Source organism: Heliangelus exortis, chromosome 26 (genome assembly GCF_036169615.1).
Source record: "Heliangelus exortis chromosome 26, bHelExo1.hap1, whole genome shotgun sequence".
NCBI lineage: Eukaryota > Metazoa > Chordata > Aves > Apodiformes > Trochilidae > Heliangelus > Heliangelus exortis.
The window spans coordinates 2,383,302-2,405,897 of NC_092447.1; the positions used below are offsets into that span (position 1 = coordinate 2,383,302).

The 22,596-nt window shown below is 41.5% G+C and overlaps 1 protein-coding gene across 4 annotated transcripts in view; it reads left to right on the forward strand.

Annotated features, from left to right (window-relative positions):
• Positions 1-14,497, forward strand: part of ARHGEF12 (Rho guanine nucleotide exchange factor 12) — a 66,903-nt gene extending 52,406 nt beyond the window's left edge. For all 4 annotated transcript variants that reach the window (XM_071769224.1, XM_071769223.1, XM_071769225.1 and 1 more), the window contains 14 exons: positions 273-398; positions 1,202-1,316; positions 3,666-3,766; positions 4,002-4,079; positions 5,573-5,648; positions 6,063-6,230; positions 6,747-6,834; positions 7,491-7,583; positions 7,736-7,812; positions 8,167-8,388; positions 9,614-10,099; positions 11,833-12,146; positions 12,953-13,025; positions 13,614-14,497. In XM_071769224.1, the coding sequence (XP_071625325.1) occupies positions 273-398; positions 1,202-1,316; positions 3,666-3,766; positions 4,002-4,079; positions 5,573-5,648; positions 6,063-6,230; positions 6,747-6,834; positions 7,491-7,583; positions 7,736-7,812; positions 8,167-8,388; positions 9,614-10,099; positions 11,833-12,146; positions 12,953-13,025; positions 13,614-13,624 (2,028 nt within the window). In that variant the 3' untranslated portion in view covers positions 13,625-14,497. The remainder of the gene's footprint in view (positions 1-272; positions 399-1,201; positions 1,317-3,665; positions 3,767-4,001; positions 4,080-5,572; positions 5,649-6,062; positions 6,231-6,746; positions 6,835-7,490; positions 7,584-7,735; positions 7,813-8,166; positions 8,389-9,613; positions 10,100-11,832; positions 12,147-12,952; positions 13,026-13,613) is intronic.
• Positions 14,498-22,596: the final 8,099 nt, after the last annotated feature.

Sequence of the window (22,596 nt, forward strand, 5' to 3'; positions counted from 1 at the left end):
GTCTGTATTCTCCCTCTGAATCAGCAATGCATTTATGGAAAGGATTGGGTGTGCTAGGGCTGGAGAGAGGAGACCTGTAGAGCAGAGAGAGGTTCCTTAGTAGACTGAGAAGATAAGGCTTTCAAAACAGGATGGAAATTCCTTCACATCTTTGGCCAGTAATTTTTTCCTTCCTTGGTGAGACCAGTTCTGCTACGTGGCTGTGTGTCTGTTGGAAGTGACAGGTGCTGATCTCTGAGTCTGAATTTGGTTTTTTTGGCTCTCTGACACAGTTTAGTGGACCAGCAGAGGAGAAGCTGAAGCATGCAACTGCCACGTTCTGCAGTAACCAGCCCTTTGCTCTAGAGGTCATCAAATCCCGGCAGAAAAAGGATTCCCGCTTCCAGACTTTTGTGCAGGTGAATTTCAGGCCAGGGTTTGAGCTGCCTGAGGATGTGGCTGGTGGCCAGTGAAACATAATGAATGGTTGTAGATGTGGTTATTATAATTAATGACATCACGTCTAACATTGTCTTCAGATTGGGATCATTTCCAGTGCTGTATTTATCTCTGCTAATCGTTTCTGGAGGGAGGGAGAGAGGGAGGAGCCTTTCATCCTGCAGAACACAGAATGTCCTGATAGAATCCAGGAAAGCACAGGGTGTCCCAGGCAGGAGATGGCATCTCAGTTGGGGTGGCTGTTTCCCACTTCTGTGAGGAAAACTGCTTATTCTAGTGCAGTTTTGATGCATGTCATGGGCAGAAGACAGATGATCTACACCCATTCTCCCTGTCAGGAAAGGGGCTTGAATACATGTGGCATTTGAAGGAGAGAACATTATCTTCATTACCACAAGCTGGGAAGAACTCTGGTGATACAAGGCTTGAAGTTTGATTGAAAAATGTACAGTGGTCATGCTATAGCACAAAAACCTACACTAATGTCTTGTATGGCAGTGACAGATTGATTGGAAATGGAGCCAGGTCTCTGAAGTAATGAGGGGAGGAAGCTGCTGGTTTGGTGATGAGCTTTTCCTATATGTGATTGCAAATGGAGAGGGAATGTGTTGTCTGAATGATAGATCTTGGCATTTCTTGTCTTGTACTTAATTACTGGAAAGTGAAGCAATAGACTTTTATGTGATGAATAGATGTTACATGTTCAGGTAATTATGGTCTTAATAAAAATGACAAATGTAGTTATTGTGCTGTTTAATTTTAGGATGCTGAGAGCAATCCACTCTGTCGCCGGTTGCAGCTGAAGGATATCATTCCTAAAGAGATGCAGAGGTTGACTAAGTACCCCCTTCTGCTGGATAACATTGCCAAATACACAGGTAAAGCCTTTCACTAGGGTTTGTGGATGCATCTCAGCAGGTTTTCAAGGCAAACTGGGTTTCCAAGCATGTGTTGAAGAACAGTTCCATTCATTGTGACCATACTCCTGCCTTCTGCACAGGAGGCCAGCTTAAAAAAAAAAAAAATCCAGTTTTTGCTTCTAAATTAAACTCACATTGCTTCTTAGGGTGAAAAAAAAAAAAGGAAAGTCATGGGGAAATAAGTGAATGACAGTCTGCACTGTCATTGCATAGGGTGCAATGTAATAATTTAATATAGTTTTAAAAATTTAAGGTAGAGGAATGCTGAAGTTTTGAAGAGAAACTCTTCAATACCTCATCTGTTTCTTGGTTTTAGTGTTACTGTTATTAGCAGATGTTAGTGATCATAACAGCCAAACACAAGTCAAGAAAAGATTTTCTCTGCATCTTTATCTTTCTGCTTGTATAAGAGTATGTGATAAATTCAGTAGCTGGAATTCCATTCAGAAGAAAAAGAAACAGAACAGGAGCAGGTATCGTGTAACCCGTCCTTATTACATTCTCTTAGCAACCAAATCTTTAGGAACTTACTAAGAGGCAAGTTGGATTTGTGCTATTGTTTTGAGCAGTCATTAGCATGCCTGTTCTTTCTGTACTTTTCCAGATATATTTAACTCCTTTCTACAGTCTTGCAGGATGAAATAATGAGAATCCAATCACTGAAGATGGTACTCTTGTTTGTTTCAGTGAATTGGTTTATAATAATAAATTTACTGTAATAAACATGTTTTTTCTTGAGTTCAGGATGTTCAGATAGCTAAATCAAACTATTAAGTGAAAACACATTAAGTGAATTCCAGGTTCTATGTAGATGAATTTGAGAGAGAAGAAGATGGTCTTCAATAACAGAAATCCCTAATCGTCCATTACTAACATAAAAATGTGAAGAAGGAATAATCTAATAAAAACCTATCAAATTATGCTATTGCTTCAGCAAGCTTGGATAGAGGTAGGGTGTGCTTCTGAGCAAGGAAGTGAAAAAGGAAAATGTTACAGCAGGGAAGAAAAAATTGTATCATGTGAAGGCTTATACATACTTCTTGAGGAAGAGGCAGATAATACAGAACAAATTGATTTTTTTTTTTAAGGTCAAGATTTTCTTGTTATCGACCCAGGGTGGTTTGTTGGTATTTTTTCTTAACAATCCTCTGTACTATATTCAAATTTCCCAATATCTGGGAAAAATGTGTGTTCAGTGCCATCTGAGATACACCCCAAAGTCTGAGATAAGTCAAGCTTCATCGAGGTCTTGGATGTTATCAATATAATGAATGTCATTTAGGAATTTGAAGGAGATTGAACTTGGAAAGAAATACTTTCCTAAAACAGAATCTTCCTTATGTGTTGCATCCCTCAAGCACTACAGAACATTTTCTTGTTCTTGCAGAGGGTGGAGTTTAGCTAGAATGTAATATACTGAAATGTATTTCCAGCATAACAGGCAAAAATATGATGAATAATGCCATAAAATGCCTCTCCAGGTTTCCTTGTGGTACCTGCTGCAGTGTTATTTCATTACACATAAAAATATATTGCTTTTATGGATTCACTCTAATCATAATTAGGAAAGTATGTGATACTCCATTATCCTTGATGTACTTGTTTATTTCTCTGTTAACTGAATCCTAAATAGGGCTTGTGGTAGAGAGAGTTGATGGAGTTCACCTACATCTCTCTGTGTATGATCTACTGACATTGCCTGGAAAGATAACTCCTGTTTACCCTCCCTGTGCTGGCAGGATGGTTTTTATGATCAGGCTGCATCAATGTAGCCAGAAATACTTTTTTTTTCCCTAAGCTGTCTGGATGGAAAAAATTGCTGTGCAGCACTTAAATGTTTTGCATTGTGTTTCTATTGTCTGTTTACAAATCTTCCAAAATAAATAAATAAGGAAGGATAAGGAGAAACCCTGGGGCTTTGGTTAGCTGGCTGTGGGTGATCTTAAACATCTTTCCTGAGACTCTCTTTGGACCATGGTGGAGTCCTAGTAAATTTTTTGATTTCTCAGAATACAGATTAATGTTTGTGGAGTGAATATTTGTCACAAGCCTGTCAAAAAAGGGAGAGGAGCAGGTGCTGTGCTGTCTACAGTGATCACCAGAGGCTGGTGTCTTGTGCAGGGCAGAATAAATGATCTGTCACAAATCTTTTTTTGTCATTTCACCTTTGAAATGTGATTTTGTCTATGTGCTGTTCTGCAAATTTAACTTCTATTTCTCAAACCTGAGGTCAGCAAGCTGCACTAGATTTCTGACTTTTTCAACTCCTGTTGCAAAAGGCTGTTAAATTTCCTTTTTCTCTTGCAGAACTGCCTGAAGAGAAAGAGAAAGTGAAGCAAGCAGCAGATCATTGCCGTCAGATCCTTAACCATGTGAACCAGGCTGTCAAAGAGTCTGAGAACAAGCAGGTAGGAGGTGAATGGAGTGAGCATCAAGGGTTGGAGAGAAGAGTTGACAGGCAGCAAGCTGTTGAAGACACCCAGAGTCTCTCTGCTAGTGACTTTTTGTTGGGCTTAAAGTATTCCCGTAAGAGAAGGAATCCAAGGCATTTGGGAAAGTGTGGAAATGTTCATGACTGCCTTCACTCTGATACTAGTGAGTTTTACTAAGCTAAGTGACCACCTTTATTGCTTTTTTCTGCAGCATTTGGAAGATTATCAACGTCGTCTGGACCTCTCCTACTTGAAGCAGTCTGAGGATCCCATGATGGATGAGTTCAGGGTGGGTAACAACATCCAAGCACTCTATGTACTAATGCTTACAACTGTATTCAGTTTGTGGCTCTTTCTACTACAGTCCTCTGATGTACAATCAAATAATCTTTGTATCTTTTTATATCTTTCAAAATACATCTCTACAAAAATTAAAACCATTAGGCCCAGCAGTTTGAGTTTTGCTACTTTCCTGGAGATCTCTATGGATATAACAGCTCTGTTCTGCATACAAAAGTTCTGTAAAAGAAACCTTAGTGGTCTGCAAGCTAATGTACTTCTGTATCACATGAGAAAAAACTGATGGAAAATAGGTCTTATTATGGATATGTATGTTACCTGATCTTATACATGTCTTGAGTGTGCTGTTGGAACTGCAAGAGGCCTCAGAGAGCCATGAGTTACAGCAATGCAGTTGACTAAAGAAGGGCTTGCACCCAGGCTGGTTTGTGTAGGAGAGCCCAGATCTAGCCAAGTGAAGTCCAAGCCCAATGCTGGAGGTACTGTGTTCCAGGGCCCTGTAAATTCCTGCAGCTCTGGTAGTGAAGCTGGTTACTTGCTGGCAGCAGGGCTAACTTGATGAAATATTGATGTTGCAAGTGAATGATGAGCATCAACTGGCACTTGCATCTTTAAACCTTTTCTGTTTTCTTTCAGACATGTTCCAAATAAGTAGCTTCCTCACAAGGACTCTTTTTTCTCTTCACTTCTGCATGTTTTCCTCATGATTTGGTGCTTTATCCCCTGTTCCTGAGTTTTACCAATGTCTCTTCACATGTCTTGTATAGATTCCCTGTTTCTTTATCACTCCCCTATTTCTCTGCAGTCAGTGTGTGCCCAATGAAATTTTTCTATGAGGGCTCCTCTATAAAACTCTTATCATGTAACCTTCCACAAATAAACTTGCAAGCATTTAGTCAGGAACTGAAGAGCTTGCTGGCAGTCACCAAATCTTGCTGTCATTGATTGTAGACTCTGCGACTTGGAAGGAATGACTTGTGAAAATTGTCACTTCTACTTGACTGCAGATCTAAATGTCACAAGCACTGAAATGACTGAAGAATCCATTGACATTATAAAGTCCATCAGATCATTGGAATGATTTGTGTATCAGTGTATCATTTGTAGGCACACTTGACTTGCAAATTGGCTGCTGAAGCATTAACCAGTTGTAGTACCAGGACTGTAAACTTCATGGGAGATACTGGAATAACCCCCTGGAAAAATCAGGCAACATCCTAATGCCTTAGTAAGAAAATTATCTACCCTGTGAAAAGGAGAAATACATGAGGAAGAGTGATAACAAACACCTCTCACAAGATCTTTTGGTTTCCAAGTGTACCCTGCTGCTGCTCCACATTTCTTTTTTCAGACAGGGTTTGACTGCTCATCTGCAAACTGGAGTACCTGCTGTAGCTTCCTCCCTGACATTCCCATGCTTTACCATTTCTTGCTTCTACAGAAATTTCATAGTGCCACTTTTTTTCTTTCCCCTGGTGACAGAACTTGGATCTAACAAAGAGAAAAATGCTTCATGAGGGACCTCTGATTTGGAAGGTTAATCGTGACAAAACTATTGGTGAGTCTCTTTCCATCAGCTGATTTAAAGTTGACTTTGTGTGTGTTTGCTCAGAAGGAGAGAGAGAGAAAGCATTTGTGCAGTTTCCAGTCATGGCTCTTCCTGCCACCTATAATAATGCCTGTGTGTTTCTCAGAGCTGATTAAATTATTCTTGTCAGTTCTGAACTGTGCTGGAGTATCATTAAGGCCATGCAGGGACACAGCAGTCAGTCATGAGATGATCCAATTCCATCTGTAGCTTTCTGCTGTAGTTTTGATGAGGAAGATTTGCAAGCTTTGCCTAGAATGGCATACCACTGATTACTGCCCCTGCATGAGTAATCAAAAATGCAGCTTTTTTTTCTTTCTGCAGGGTTGTGATTTAAAACTAGGAACCTATAACTCATTCTTAGTTCTTTTGTACTCCTTGCAGATCTCTACACTCTGCTTCTGGAGGACATTCTGGTGCTGTTACAGAAACAAGATGATAAACTTGTGCTCAAGTGCCACAGTAAAATCTTGGCATCCACAGCTGACAGCAAACACACCTTCAGTCCTATCATCAAACTGAACACTGTGCTGGTGCGTCAGGTGGCAACAGGTCAGTGTAAAAAAGAGAAAAGAGGCAAAAGAGGAAGCCAAAAATGAAGATGCTACCAGTTGAGGGTAGATGGTTTTGTCTAGAGAGTGCCAGAGCAGAATGTGGAAAAATGCGTAGGCTTAATTCTTGGTTGTCCAACATCTTACTTTGCATGTATGAGCTGTTGAACTTCTTTGCATCAATAATAGGCATAGCTTGAGTTTTAAATAGACTTCTAAATTAAAGTGCTCTGATTATATTAGATAAAAGGTACTCTAGCAATTATTAGGAAGGAGAAGAGGAGAAATGCATCGGTTTTGAAATTGTTTGGGTGGTAATGGCTCTTTTCTTTCAGGACTAATAGTCTGATTTTCCAGACAGGGAGAGATGTCTGTGTATTATAGCATTGGAGGGGTTATCTCACGATCTCCTCTTTCATTGTTTCTGCTTGGGGTTATGCCCAGTTTTAGGAATTTTCAAAAAAGCTATGTGAGTCAGGGCATCTGGTTAAATTCTTCCCTCCCTCTGTTGCTTCAGATAACAAAGCTTTCTTCGTCATCTCCATGTCAGAAAATGGAGCTCATATTTATGAACTGGTGGCACAGACTGTTTCAGAAAAGAATGTGTAAGTAATTGGTTCAGCTCCATCTGCTGCTTGATGGTTGTACGTGAGAGATCTTTTACATCTGCTTGCTGGTACTAACTGTGCAGTTGTCCATGACTTACCTGAGTTCCTTCTCTAGGCTTAGATGAAAATACAGCAATAGGAAATATCCAAGGACACCCTCTCCCAAGTAGTAAAAAGGAGAGGGAAGGTGTATGTTAGTGAGTGTGTGCATGGATGTATGTATATTTATTAATACATATTAAATAAAAAACCCCTGTACCTACACTCAGTGCTTCTGTAGTTGCTGCTTGCTGTCAGGCCCACCCCAACCCCTTTTCTGACCTCAAGTGCTTCTCTTTACCTTTGTAATTCTGGTTTTACATGACTGACTGCCACGTAAGTAACTGAAGGAATTCTGCATCTTCGTGCAGAACCAGTTAGCCAAGGTCCTGTCATTCATTTCCTTTTGCTGAAGAAAATCCAGGTGAGGTGAGCATTATGCTGTGGTGCTTCACTTGTGGCTGCAGGATGCTTCATTGAATATAACAGAGTTTAATAAAAAGAGGAAATTCTTTTGATAAGACAAGCAGTAAGAATATTAGCTGGATTTAAGAGGTGTTAAATAGAGAAATATTCATTGCGTGTCATGTTTTTATTTGATATTTCTATTGCAGATGGCAGGACCTTATAGCTCAGATGGCAGGGACTGTAAAAATGGGGAGTACTAGAAGAGTGATTCCATTGCCACCACAGTCAGGACCTGGAGAGTAAGTAAAATTAGCTGGGGGAGGAAGGGCTGGTTTTTCTTTTTCCAGTACCCCTTCTTCTGCTCAAAAATTGTCATCAAAAGCAGTGATGCTCATGCAGCGACTCAGATCTGTGTGATTAAAAGAATCTGTTCACTTTTTCCTTCCTGCAGAGAAGAACGTGAAGAAGAGGAGCAGCAGAAGCTCAAAGAGCAGCATGAGATTCCTGCCAGTAGTCTGCAGAGTCCAGGTAAAACAGTGCTGCTGGTAAATGGTATCACTGGATTTGCTCCAGGAAGTGCAAATGTGCAAAGCCCTTGTGGCTTGGCGAATCTTTTGACCTTTCTCTGGAAAGGAATGGTTACTTTTCAAGTTGTTTAGAGAAGTTCTAGTGAAACCTCTTAGAAATGTACCTTTTACTATTCCTATCTGTTTTATAAATTGATGGGAATTATTATTTTTCCCCCTGGAAAGAACTGGCCTTTTACCAAGCCCATGCTAAGGAGCTGTACTTTATAGTATTTTCAGAGATTTCTGTGTGGAGCAGGTATTTCTGCAGTTTATCACAATTCTTTAACCTTGAATGTATGTTTCTGTTCACTAGATAAAGATTTGGGCCTCGAATCTCCCTTAATACTGAATGCTCAATCTTCTTCACCCATCATGTCTGAAAAGTCCAAGGTAGAAAGTCTTCTTGTGTCAGAGAGACAGTTTGATAAAGTGCAGCAGGCAGACCTGACACTTAAAGGTTCTTCTGCATGCTATGAACACACAGCCACCAGTTTACCTTCAGAAGGGCAGTGGGCCCTGGATGCTTTAAGGAACTGTGAGTATCTGTGGGAAGTGTCTGGTGGGTTGGGATTTAGGGGTTGAAACTGTTAGCTCAGCCATTTGAACCAATGAGCTGAAATAAAATCTAAAGCACGTTTCTATTAAGCAATAACTTTGCTGGAGATCACAGCAAATAAAATGAATCTAAGAGCAAGAAATCCTAAGTTCTGAATTAATATACTGGCCTTTTCTTTGGCTTTAGGAATCTCATTTTTTTCTCTTTTTCCCTTGTATAATATGATGGTGGTAATGAACTGTTACTTACTGTCCATGAAGTGCTCTGATGGAAAAAATTATATTGCAGAACTTTGTGCTGTACAATGTCATTGATAGTCAGCAGTTTTTGAAAAGACAATGGAGTGAGCTTGTGGAGTTGCTTTCATAGCACTGGAGCAAGATAGGGGAGGTTGTATTAGTTGTAGAATATGATTTTGCATATCTTTTTTTTTAGAATTCTGTAAGTGGGATTGAAGATCTGTGAGCTCAGGTCTTGCTACTTGTTTTCAGAGAGCAGTGATAAGATCATCTTAGCCTGGGAGTGTTGTAAAGATGGGATTAGTGACCTAGCATCTCATGACTGCTTAGACTTTAAAGGGCAGCCCACTAACAGCTGCAGTGGGTCACTGATATTTTGACAAGAGCCTTCCACTGAGATGAGTTTCATTCTGTTGTATGAACTCAGAGCTGGTTTGGGTGTTACATGAGCATTGTGTGATTGTCTGATGCTCTTGACAGCATCATATTTTTGTTTTGAACAATGTGTCCTTGTTATGAAGTGTTTGGTTGGGATAATTTGAGAGCTAAAGGAATGTGGGTTGAAGTTTAAACAAGCATAAATTTGCATGAAATTTTAGGGAAAATGTATCTTCAATTTTTTTCTTTTTTCTTTTGATCTCGCGTTTCAGGTTGAGGGGAATATTGTCAAAATGTTTGCTTCTCAGGTGGGAATCCCCTTTTATGGCCATAGCTTTTAGTTCATTTGTGGGCATGGATAAAACCTGGGCACTCACTCCAGCTCACTTGCTGGATAATTTTAACTGGTAAAATGTGGACTAAGCCTTCAGACCTTAAATATTCCATTTCATCCCCGTTTTTTCCTCTGAAGGGCAATAAGAGGAGTGACTATGAGGCACCTTTTGGGAAGGGTTTAATCAGTAGTTTTATCACTCTCAGAGAGGTTCTGGTCTGTGAAGCCTTATCAGTGTTCTCTCCACTTGCAGTGGGCTTGCTGAAGCAGTTGTTGGTGCAGCAGCTTGGATTTTCTGAGAAGGGGACCCTGGGGGACCGGCAGCGCTTCCCCAGGTTTCGGACCCTTTCTCAAGAAGCCCAAACAGAGAGGGAAGGTGAGCCTGGACTGCAGCACTCTGACAACAACAAATTCCACCAACCTGGAGCAGATGGAATGCTTCCCAGAACCGGGACTACCGAGTCCCCAGCTGGTTATGGCCTCCGGACTTCAGCTGAACCACCAGCTTCAGGAGATGCCATGCAGCTGGGTGGGAGAGACCCCAGGTCTAACAGTGGCTTAGCAATAGACCACATGAGTATGAATCTGGAGATCTCAACCCCAGAGCTGGAAGGAGGGGGTGCTGATGAAAGTGGGGAGCATTTTTTTGATGCTCGAGAAGCTCACAGTGATGAAAATCCCTCTGAAGGGGAACTCATGGAAAGGAAGGAGGAAGAGGATGTGCAAATACGGATCTCAGGTGAGCCTCTTTCATTCCCTCATTGGTCTTTCCAGATCTACTGTAAGTAGACTTGATAGACTATTAGAGACTGTATTACTATTAATCTCTATTAAACTATTAGAGACTATACTATTAGTAGACTAATAGTAGACTATCAGAGACTTGAGTTCAGCTTTGAACAGAAGATACTAAAGAGGACTGCACTCTGTTTTCCTCTCTTGCTTATGTGGTATAGAGCATTTGAAGTTATCTCTCAGTCCTCAAGAGTCATTTTAGCCCCAGAAAGAGCAGTGGAAACGTGTACCTAAAGAATTCTCTATTTTCTGCAAGGAGAAGCTGAAGTACTGCAGGGTTAATATGCTTTAGCAGACTGTAATTACAGAGACACAGGCACAATGCAAGCCCTTGATTGCTGTTGTCCCTGGACCACTTTATCTCTAAGCTGAGTGGTGGGACCTGTAGAGAAAACTGTTTTTCCTGAAGGCAAAGCACTTCCTTACACACAGAGCACTCATGATTCATGGCATTTTATAGAAATTATGTTGGCTTCTCCTGATAAAGCTTCAGAAAAGAAACTTAGGGGTTGACTTTGCACTTTAAATGTCTCCTGTGACCTTACCATAATCTGAAGCTCTTACAAGCCTCCTAGTTTGGTTGTTTCTGTTGTTCTTACTACATATGCTATATTTGGCAGCTACCTGAGCAGCCTGTTAAAGCATCTCTCTTGTAGCCTTCAGGAAGGTTATAGAAGTGTTAACTGAGCATCAAACCAGCTCTAAGACAGCAGCTGTGGGCACTTTCATGGGACTTTGCATTTTTTCAGTTTGGAAAGTCCTGTGGTTTTGATCTCCTGAAGTGATGACACTACACTAACCTGAGCACACAAGCTGAGCTTTACCTCATGTGCATGCTGTACTATAAGTAGCTACTACTAGGTAGATTCTTTGTGGCTATTAATCTTGAAATCTCTTATCTTTAAATATGCTTTTATTGAAGAATTGGATTCTATCGTTGTGAATAAGCCAATTTGTGACTGTCTTAATGCTGCCTTCCAACTACATACTGAAAATCATTCTTCTTTCCCTGAATTACTGAGATATTTTAAATTATTAAAACTGAGCCAACAATTTGAAGCATCTAATTTATTTGTCACATCTTATGCTGTTTACTTTCTTAACTGTGGAGGGACATCAAAATTAGATTGACCTGTTTTTAGTCAATTCTGACTCCACATGCTAGTTTTTCTGTAATTGTGTGGAGAAATTACTTAATATAATCCTATTGCTAAGTGCAGGTTGTGAAAGCATTTCTAAATATAAATGCTTTATCTTCTAACATATCAGCAAGCTAAATTTTAAAGCTAACCCATCTAAAAGCATCCTCAGCACAGTAGCTGAGGTTAGAAATCTAGCAGTCTGATTTGTAGGGCAGCAGTAGTATAAGTGCAGGGTTTTCAGACATTATAATAAATTTTGGAAAAACAGGAAGGTGGGTGATTACCTGAGCTGATCATGTAATTCTTAAATTGCACTCCAAAAACCAGCCAGAATCTCTGAAGCCAAATGCAGAACCAAACCAGCCTGGTCTCTGTGTAGTGTTCACAAATGCTTTTTCTTCTCCATTTTCAAATCTCTCAGAAGGGCTTCTCTCTAATTATCTTTCTTAAAGTCTCCTTAAACTGTCTACAGCTCAGTGCTCCTGGGTGATTATTGAACTGGAGGTGTTAGTAAAAAAAGCTGTTCTCTTCACAGGAAATTATTTGATCCTTGATGGATACGGAACAGTGCAGGAGAGCTCCACAGATGAGGAGGTGTCAGCTCTGGTTCTCCAGTGCACTGCAGGTGGCCACACTTCTTTGGACTCTGCACAGCAGCAGCCACTTTCCCCCAGGGACACCCAGTCAGATGGAGGGAGCTCCCCATTCCCTGAGGAGATGATGGCCTCACGTTGGGGGGGGGTGGAGGAGTCCTGCCCGTTTGTAGCGAGCCCTCACTTCTCTCTAGAGTCACGGCTGCAGATGATGAGGTATATTCAGAAGATAGAGGATGACCTTGAAAAGTTAAAGGTATGCTGGCTTTCTGTGTGCAGTTAGCAGGGTTTGCAGTTTCCTTTGTAGCCTCACTGGGTTCTTGAAGGGTTAGGGGGGTGGTCAGAGGGATGGAGCATCTCTGCTGTGAAGATACTGAGAGAGTGGGAGTTAGTCTGGAGAGGAGAAGGCTCCAAAGAAACTTCATTGTGTCCTTCCAGTATCTGAAGCTGGGGAGGGACTTTTTAGTATGTCAGGGAGCCATAGGACATGGGGGAATGGATTCAAACTAGAGGAGGGGAGATTTAGATGAGATGTTGGGAAGAAGTTTTTCACCATGGGGTGGTGAGACACTCTGAGAGGTGGTGGAAACCCCATCCATCCCTGGAAGTTTTTAAGGCCAGGCTGGACAGGGATCTGAGCAACCTGAGCTGGTGGGAGGTGTTCCTACCCATGGCAGGAGTTTGGAACTGGAGGATCTTAAAGGTCCCTTCCAACCCTGAAAATTCGATGATTCAAAATGGGGTTTTGTATGTGATGGGAACTCTGTACATTCTAGGCATTGCTGTAGAAGGTTTATAACATAGCATCTTGGTGTATGGGACATACTAACATGTTAAGTTGGTAGCCAGCCTTTAATTTAAATTAAATCTTGAAAAGAAAGTGGAATATTGCCTGTAAATGCAAGGCCTGATAACAATGCTGATAAAGGACTTGAGATCCCTTGTGGGTCAGTGCAACACGTGGTGTAGCCCACTCACATGCAGTGAAATCTTTTATTTGAAGGCTTCTTTTGTCACTTTTTGAAGAGACACTTGAGTTTTGGGGTTCTTTTTGTTTTGTAGGAGGTTGAGGAAGACTACAGCATCCTCAGGCGCCAAGGGCTGGCTGGATCAGCCTCCCCAGGAGAGCACTCAGGTATGCAGCATGCACCCCATCAGCTTCAGACATTAAATAAAGAACACAAAGGCAGTTATTAATGTTTCTCACACACAAAAAAAAAGGTTTCCCCCACTTCAGCAGCTCTCACAGGGCTGAGACCATGTTGATTCCAGGAAAGGTCAGCTGAATGCATTGAGACTCACATTTGTTCCTCCTCTGAAAAGGTTCATTTCAAGCTGTCTCACCCCTGCCTGCCAAAGACCTGCATCTTAGGTTGTACAACTTCTCTTTCAAAGCAAGATAGGTTGTAAAAGTCCCAAAGGAAGATTTTTAAACATGTAAAATTATTACAGTCTGTCTTCTCTTTATCTGGGGTGTCTGATGCTGTGTAAAGTGGTTGCCATGAGTCCTTTAAACTGGCCTCGGGCATCCTAGAGATGTAATTGCTGGAATTACTAAAAAAAAGTCTTAAAGTTAAATGGGTGTGCAGTCTCTCACATAATAAACTGTCTCTGCTAGTAGTAGTGTTCAGAAATGTTAGCCATTTTTCTCTCATTGCACGTCCTCTCCCTCACCACCCATTTTTTGTTTGTTTTGTTTTGGTTTTTTTGTTCCATTCTTCAGAAAAAAGCTAGTCGTGTTTCTGGAGTGGCTGAAGATGGGATGGAGAGTATCAGGACACAGCACCCACTGTCTTCCTTGTGGACTCTTGAGATGAGAGGGTTTGAACCATCCAAACATGAACTGTCCTGCAGCAAAGTGGGCATGGGGTGCTTTTCCTGTGGGGCATCTGCACTATCTTGTCAGCGAGGGAGTCTCTTGTATTCTGCTCCTCTCCTTGCTACCAGAAATTCATTTTTTCAGAACAGAAAAAAACCAAACCAAATGTACAGAGCTTTTGGGTGTAGGATATAAAAATGTATTTAGACATTTAAAAAAAAAAAAAAAAAAGAAAAAAAATCAATGTATTTATTTGACTTCATTCCGTGTATCAAAAGCACATTTTAATTTTTTAATCTGCCTTTTTTTTTGTTTTTGTTTTTTTGTTCTATTTTAATTGGGTAGTGACAGTTCTAGCCCTCTGCAGATAGTACACCCTTGCCTGCCACTGCTCCTGAACCAAAGGTCAGGTCTGAGGGGGGGGGTTGTGCCTATGTGCAAGTGTTTCTCTACTTCACTGGACTGGACTCTGCACTCCCTGCTGGCACTCAAACTGTGGTGCAAAGAGCTACTTATGAAGGTGTTAGGATAACTTGTGGCTGGAACTATCTGTATTCCACAATTGCATGGGAACTGCTCATGTCACCATGTGTGTAACAAGAATTTTCCATGCACTAAACAGCCAGGCACTTGAGATGGGCAATTTTTCCCCTTTTCTGTTAGTGGTCTCCTTGTTGAAATGCAACATTAGACTGAGAGAGGAGAAAGACAGGTTTAATTTTTTCCTTGACTTTGTTGGCTTTGATCATTGTCTCCTTTGTAAAGTGATAAAAATACTTGGACCTGCAGCACTTTTGTAACTCTTCTCTGGATCAAAAAGAAAAAAAAAAAAAAATGCAAACCCAGAAGTGTTTCAAAAATGTGGGGCAGATCTGCCCCTGATTCACTACTGAATGATTAAGGGCTGCCATGTGAGTTAGCCACAGGTACTGCTGATTATAGGGCCAGTAAGTTTTAGTACCTGAAGGTATGTCTTGCTGAGGGGTTGGGGTGGGGTTTGGGATTTTATTTGGGGGGATTTGGGGATCAGGTTGTTTCGGTTTTTTTTTCAAAACTGGTTTGTGCCAATGTGTTCTCACTGAAACAGAGATGTGCAAAACAAAGGTGGCTGAAACAGCTCTCTAGTACTTCCTTAGGCCTGTTCCAATGGGGTTTGTTGCTGGAATTCCTTCCAGTCTTGGAGCAAGAGGGAGCAAGAGCCTCAGCTGGCTGTGCCCCTGCTCTGAAGTTGGTCCTGGGACAGGCACATCCTGCCTGGCACAGGGTGCTTTGAGCTGTCCTCAGTGTCACAGACATGGTGCATACAGCTGCTAGTAGAAAGTGTGTAAGACAATCTTTTTTCTGCACCCCATTCCCAAGTTTTTAAGTGTTTAGTGAACCCAAACTGAACAGCAAAACCAGCCAAACCTGTTGATCCCATGAACATCTCAGAACTGCTGCAGCGTGGTTTGCATCACTCTGCTCATCATGGAGTGCTGAGAATCTCTCTTTGGTCAGCATAAAGAAACAAACTTTTTTTCTCTTAGTTGCTGGCAGGAAATAAGATCTCTCCTTTATCTACTCATGTAGGAAAAAAAAACAACCCACAACAGTTCTTGTTCTTCCTGTTAGAAACATGCAAGGGATGTAAAGATAAGCAGAGGTTGAGCAGAGATGTTTTGGGACCTGCTGTCAAAGCTGGAGCCATGAACCCTTACAGGGAGGAGTTTCTCTTGTTACAAGAAGGAGTTGCACAAAGTTATCATGTTTCATGTGGAGCATTACACTGCCAACACAAGCCAAAGTCTTCTCTTCCAGGCTGGCAGGAGCTTCCTCTCCTTAAATCCTGTCCTGTTGCAGCACTGCAGTGCACTGTCAGTATTACCCCAGCACTTCCATTCTTAGGATCTCCCCTCCTTGCCTTCAGCCACTTTTCCTTTGGTTAGAAACATCAAGACTTTCTCTGGTAAGCCCCCCAGCTAAACACTGCCTCATACCAATGGGACATCTTTCACCTGATCTTACCAGGAACAGCACTGAGCTATAGCCAGACTTGGTGTTAAAGCCCTTTTTCCCTTCAATAAAAGGACCTTTGTTCTCCCTCTCAGCTCCCTTCATCAGCTGGCATGATGCTTGCCTGGGTCTACACACTCCAGAAATGGGAGCATTTATTATGACCTTAACTGTCTGAAAACTTTCCAGCAGGCTTCCATGGCTGATGGAAAATTATCACTGAACTCTTAACAGAGGGAGCTTAGTCCAACTTCAGGAATATGCAGGAAGACCAGCAAAGGCAGGACCTGCTTGCTTAATTAATGCTCTTTCCTTCTGACTGAGGATGAAATCCTTTGTTCTCTGCTTTTCTCCAAGTTTCATGGATTTCAGGGTTCTTGATGAGCATGCAGATGTTCAGATGAGCCATGGGAGAGCAATCTGCCCCTGCTGCCTCTGGCTTTTTCACCTTGGCATAAGCATTGTGTAGCCTCATTGTTTCATCTTTAATAGCTGTAGCACCAGTGAAAAAGCTGGGAATGCAGAGCATTCCTGTTGCCATGTCATCCTTGTGTTTCTGCCTCTGGAGCTGCTGGAGTGGAATTTTCCTCACTGTTCCTATGATAATTTGGACATAATCCACTGGGAGATCAGGTACAGTTCTGTCTCTGTCTCCTCTCAGGATGTATGAAGGGGAAACATCCACACTTTGTGCCAGCCTAATGCTGAGGGCAGAGAAGCCTTTGTGCTGGATGAAATGGAGTCTCCAGGACTTGCAGGAGCTTGCAGGAGGGGATGTTAAGAGAACACCAACCCATTTGAACCCAGTTTTATGGGCAACAGAAATGTCACACTCTGCTCTGTCCACTTTGGGTTTTGTTTCAGCTGACCTTCTTATGCTCCATTGCTCACCCTGACAAAAAGGGCATTAATCCTCTAGAAAAATGCTGGTGGGTTCAGGGATCCATTATTTTCTGAGAGTAGCAGTAACCTGAAGGAATTAGGGGTTCCTTTTTTCTCTCTGGCACATCTACTGTATGGCAGACCTCAGGCCACCTCTTGCTGCATGGAAGGAGCTGGAACTCAAATGCACTATTCAGGTTTCTCACTTGTCCCCCTCACTTTAAGCCCTGAGATTACCCTTTTGAAAATTGCAGTTTTCCAGTACAAGGAAGGATTTTAATTTGCCCCTGGTTGGTGATTGGAACATTCCCTTATTCAGGCTGGATTGCAGAGCAGGACAATGTTCTCTGGGTTGCTTGCACCAGCTGCTTCTCCCCAGTGGGGTTTTTTTGGTTTTGTTTTTTTTTTTTTTTCATGGTGGTTTGTTTTTTATTTCCTCTCCAAATACAAGATGAGCAAGAGTTTCTTGTCTTGGGAACAAAGATGTAGTAGAGCCATCTTTAGATCCTCTTGAGAAGTGATTTCTGCTGTTATAGTTCATGGACAAGCAAAAAGTTCAGATGGATTCTTTCTGGAAAGGATCATTTCCTTCTTCTCTAGAAGGACAGAAGTGCAAATGGTAGGCCTGTGTTTTGAACAGAATTTGTCTTTTGGGAGGGGAGATGTAACATCCTGTAGGTGAGATCAGGAAGAAGGATGAGGAATGTAAACTTGAAGAGCTCAGAAGTCTGACGGTTTTGGTCATCTCTCAGACAGCACTCTGCCTATTCCCAGTGTTTTCCTAAAACTTAGATATCCTGATCTACACATACTGTGCCTCTGTTATTAGAAGAGGGGGGGTGATGTTCAGCAGGTGACCCGTGATTATAATCTCAGTGCTTGACAGTAACTGGTGTTGTTTATTCCCTCTGTTCCCCAAAGAAATTCCTGAATTCCCTCCCTGTCCCCCAAAGGTGCCAACTGACAAGCAGATGTACTGCAAAAGGGATACTGCAGCCAAAACACTGCTGTTCTATTTTGAAATAAGTCTTGTGGAGCTCTCTTCATACTAGAATATTTTTATTTTCTTTGTACAACATACAATCATGTACTCTTAACAGAGATTTACTTTAAAGAGAAGAAAAAAAAAAATCTGGAAGTATTCTTTAAAAATACACAAAAATCTTTATTAATAATCTTGTATTTTTACTGATCATGTTTGAATGTCTAAAAAGACTTTATTGTTCTAATTATCCAGATGTATGTTTGTAAAATAGCTCTTTTATGACTTAGCTGATAAGGTTGTATGTTTCTGGAATTAAATATTGGTCACTTAAAAAAAAAAATATCTGGTTTTGGATCTGGGAAATAGAAAATTTAAGCGTTTCAAATATCATTAAATAAGCTTAAAGGAAATATGTTTGTCTGCTGGATTTTTTGGTGGTTGTTTTGCTTTAATTGCCTGCAGCATTTGGCAGGACAAACTGTCTTGATCAGCAAAGGAAGCTTTCATTTGGTACCAAGGACCTCTCAGACTCTGCTGTTGCTGTTGCAAACGTGATATTCCCACTTCTCCCAGTTAACCCAATCCCCATTTTATCCCCATCCTAACCTGGTGAATAAGCAGGGCAAGAAATGGATGGGTTTGGACTCAGCAGCCTCTGCTTGTAGAGCTGCTTCTAGCAGGATGTGTCTTCTCCAAAGCCTTGTGCCCAAAGTGATCCTTTAAAAGGAAAAAAAAAAACAACCAACCAACCAAAAAAAAAAAACCCTCTCCAGGAAAAAAAGTCAGAATCTCAAGAGATTTTAATCTTAAAATCTTAAAAATTCTGACATTGAAGGCACTTGGTTCAGAGTTTCACAGCAGATTAAGTACCTTGGCCAGATTTCTACTGGTCAGAGTGGGGCAGGGAGTATCTGGTCTTGGTCTAAAGTGAAATTTGCCTCCTGAAAGAGCTGAAGCTCCAGATCAATCAGTGATTAATGCTTCTGCCCATCACATTCTGGACTTGTATTTCTTTGCTTCTCTGGGTTGGTGTCCCAGCAGTCCTAGGTGAAGGCTAAAATCTAACAGAGGTGTCTGCACGAGGTGTATCATACAATGAGCATCCTGCTCAAAAAAAACCAAACCAAAAAAACCCCTCACAAAATAACAGCAGAAAAGTGCTCGTTTGGGAGCTGCTTTTTAAAGGCTGGTGGTGCTTGGTTCTTTGCCAAATGCAGTTTTTATTGTAGAGGGAAGAATGTTCCCCTGTGTTCCCTTCAGTGTTGACCAGTAAGGAGGAATTAGCACAAAACAGCAACTACAAGAAAACAAACAAATCTGCCACTTGATCTGAGCTGAGAATGATACTTCAGGATGTTCCCCAAGGTAGGTAAGTGATGCCTCGATTGGGTTTTGTTCAGCTTGTAGTGCTGCTGTGGCCAACCTCCTTCTTTCTGACATTGTTAGATGCAATGTGAAAGTGGAATCTTGCCCTTCACAGTGAATTTCCTCCTTGGATGCATCCCCCACTCTTGCATTCACTGGGAATGCTTTTTGTTTGCTCATATTTCACTGTTTGCATCACTAGCAGCAACTTAATGAACACTTTACCAGGTCCAACATAGCTGTCACTGTTAATGCCTTGGCTTGTCTGATCATTTTTGACAATTAAATCTGAGTGCTGTGTGTTGCTTTCTGCTTAAAGTTGCTTTTGCCTTTCCAAGCTCCAGCTCTGTACCTGCTGCAGGGCTCGTTTGTAAGTTGCTCTCAGTGTTGTTTTACATCCACCCAGAACCCAGTGAAAGAAGTTGATTTTATGAACGTTAGAAGATCATTTTTAAAATTAAATCTGCAAGGAGCTATCCGTGTAACCTTTGAACACACTATGATTAGGATCTTGCCAGTTTTTATCATTTAAATCTTGATCAGACCAACTTTCCCCCTGAAGCATAGCTGTAAGCATTTGCTCTTCAACTAAAAGGCTGCAGCTTTATATCAAATGTTAGCCAGAGGCCACTGGGGTCAAACAAGAGTTTGGTTGTGTTCTGTAAAGAGAATTCTGTTCCTTAGGTTTGTCTTTTCGTTTAACTTTATGCCTTTCAATCAGTTGGGTTCTTGGGAAGTTCTTTTGGAGGTTGCCTTGTCTGGAGTGCTCACAAGGATGCTGTGTGTGCAGGGATGTATGAGCAGGATGAGACTCTGGTTTTCCTCTCTGGCTGCTCTGTTTTACCAAGTTAAGAGGTTGTAGAAGATGAAAAGTCCTCACCTCCTCTTTACAAAACAGGGGAGTCACCTAACAGAGCCTGGATTACATTGCTTTGCCCATCAGGGCAAGGGAGCACTTGAGGCATTTTATTTCCATTCTGTTGCTGGCTGGTTTTCCCTCCACTCAGATCAAATAGAAATTTGAAAGAGAAGTGAAATTGAAACTTGCTGTTGAGGGAACTTGCAACATTTTTAATAGGGAACATCTGTGCTAAGAGTTTTGTGCCAAGTTCTTTGTTTTGTTGGATTATCTGCAGAGGATGCTTTGCATGTATCCCTGTCATTTAGTGATATTCCTATCTTTAGCTTTTGACTTCCCTGGAAAGTAATGCAGCCACATATCTGATAAGACAAGCTGATAAAAATAAATGTATAAAACCCAAGCACCAGAACATAAAACAAATTAAATCAGATTTATTTCTGAATGTCTAGAGTCCTGGGGTTTTTTTCCCCTCTTTTTTTTTTTTTTTTTTTTTTTTTTTTTGTCTTTCTGTAGTATGTATGTGGAGCTCCTTCAGAGATTACTTTATTATAATTGGTAATCTGAGCTCTATTATGCTTTCCTAATTACGCTGTTTGTGTTTTGTCTATTTAAATGTTATTTTATATATATTCCCTTTACTGTGGTGCTGTGAATACTTGATTCAAAATAAACAGCTCAGAATAAACATGAACTTTATGTCTCCTCCTGCAGCCTATGCCCTTCAGCCCCAGGTTTGGGTGGGGGGGAACCATGCTGCATCTTTTAGGGCTTTTTTTTTCATGTGTTATCATGGAATTGATCTCTCTTGCTGCCTGCCACAGGTAAGGAAGGAAGACACCAGAGAAGATTCAAGGAGTTTTATTTCTGATGGATTTGTATCATTTCTGGGCTGTGATTTGAAATGCTGTGGTCATGAAGCTCAGCTCTCTGAGATGTTGCTGTGTTTGGTAAGAGTAGTGGATGAATACATCTTATGTGGCAATGCCTGACAGTTCCTGAGGACTTTTCACAGTGCTAGGAGCTTTGTAAGACTGATTCCTGAGCTTCTAAGGGAAGCTGCAGTGTGCCCAGGGAGCCTGAGATGGAAGCAATGCTGCCTTTGTAATCCATCTGCTGTGCCATTCATTTCCCAGTCCTTTTTGTGAAGAATCTCTCCTCATCTTTCCCTAGGACCAGGGGTATTCACCCAGAGGTGGGTGTTTGCCAATGTACCCAATGATTTCAGCATCTTGAGCAATTTGGATGGCAGTTTTGTCCTACCAACCCCCCTCCAAATGGGGAAAGATTCCATATTGTTCCAAGAAACATCTTTTGGCACGGGGGACCTTGGTATTTGGTGGAGAAAGTCTGTAAATTACCCCGCTCACTGCATTTTAGATTATTGTTCTTTTTATTCTCCCCAAATATTTATGAAGGTTGGCATAAGATGGAATTTGTCCAGTTCCTGGCTTGCATTCTTTGCCAGTTGGTCTGATTATTGTGAGGATAAATGTCTCACACAGGAAGGGCACAGCTCACACAAAATAAAAGCTTGGATGTGTTTGCTTTAAGTGGGATCCATCCTTGAGACAGCAAGGACGTGAGGGTAATGCTGCAGGCTGGGCTGGATACCCAGCATATGTCTGTGCTCAGATGCTGGCTTGACAAATCTTTAGAACTTTTTGGACACTGTTAGTGAAAGAGGAGGGGCAGGGAGGCTTCTGAAGGAGAAGTTTAGGCAGCCAAAAAGTTTTGATGGAAGTTGCAGCTGGGAGGGTTGGAGCAGTGCTGCCCAGACAGCAAGAGATGCAGCAAAGGAGGAAAGGAGGAGTGATGCTGCTTGAGAGATTTCAGAGCCCTTCTGCAGGGCTGAAGTGTTCCAGCCTGGTTCCCAGCCCCATTAACAGACTTGGCTGCTGCTTGGAAAATAGTTCTGTAAGAAGTGTGTTCCTCTATTGAGGTGTCTGTGCAGATCCCTCTGTGCAGATCCCTCCTGTGTTGTGCTCTATCCCAACCCCAAAAAACCTGACAGGGCTTCCTTCTTCAGCAAGGGAACATCCATTCCTCCCCCTCTTCCTCACCAGATGAGAGTTTACAGCTGCAAATCATCAGCTGGGCTTTTGGCAGAAGAAAATGCCCAAAATATCTCTGCTTTCTTTTACCAGTTTGTTTGTTTCCAGATGTCTGCAGCTTATTCAGTGTGAAGTATTTTCCCTGATCAATATTTTAACCTCCTTGTTGATATTTACTCAGTGCTGCTGAATAAACTGTGTTAAGTGGAGCTCCATGGATGGGAGACTAAATCTACATTTCTATCAGCTCTCTGGAGGTTTTGCAGTAATTCATATTATCTGAGGTTATTGTTATACCAGGATATTAATGAGCACATCTTCCTTTTTCCTGTCTCTTGAAGCTTCAATTCAGATCCCACTTCTAGTGCTAAAACATCTCAGTTCTGAATTAGCTTTGTTGCTTCTTGTCAACTCCAGTTGGAAAGAAGACTTTCTTATTTAGTTTTCTGAAGATGTAGTTGATACGACTCCATCTGTTTCCCTTTGACCTTTTTGATTAGAAGGAGATTAAACTCTTTTTTTTTTATGGGTCTTGATTGCATTTTAAATCCTGCTGAAGTTGTCCACTGCTTCTACTCTCTCCTTTTAAATCTCTGAAGCCCCATTAGGTGTCACTGAGCAGGAGAGATGCCCTTCCTTTGCTCCAGCAGTGCATGCCCTTTATCTACTATTTCACCTCTAATCATTGACCTTTTCTTAGGGTTGTGGGGTTTTGTTTGGTTGAGTTTTTATTTTGTTTGTTTGTTAAGC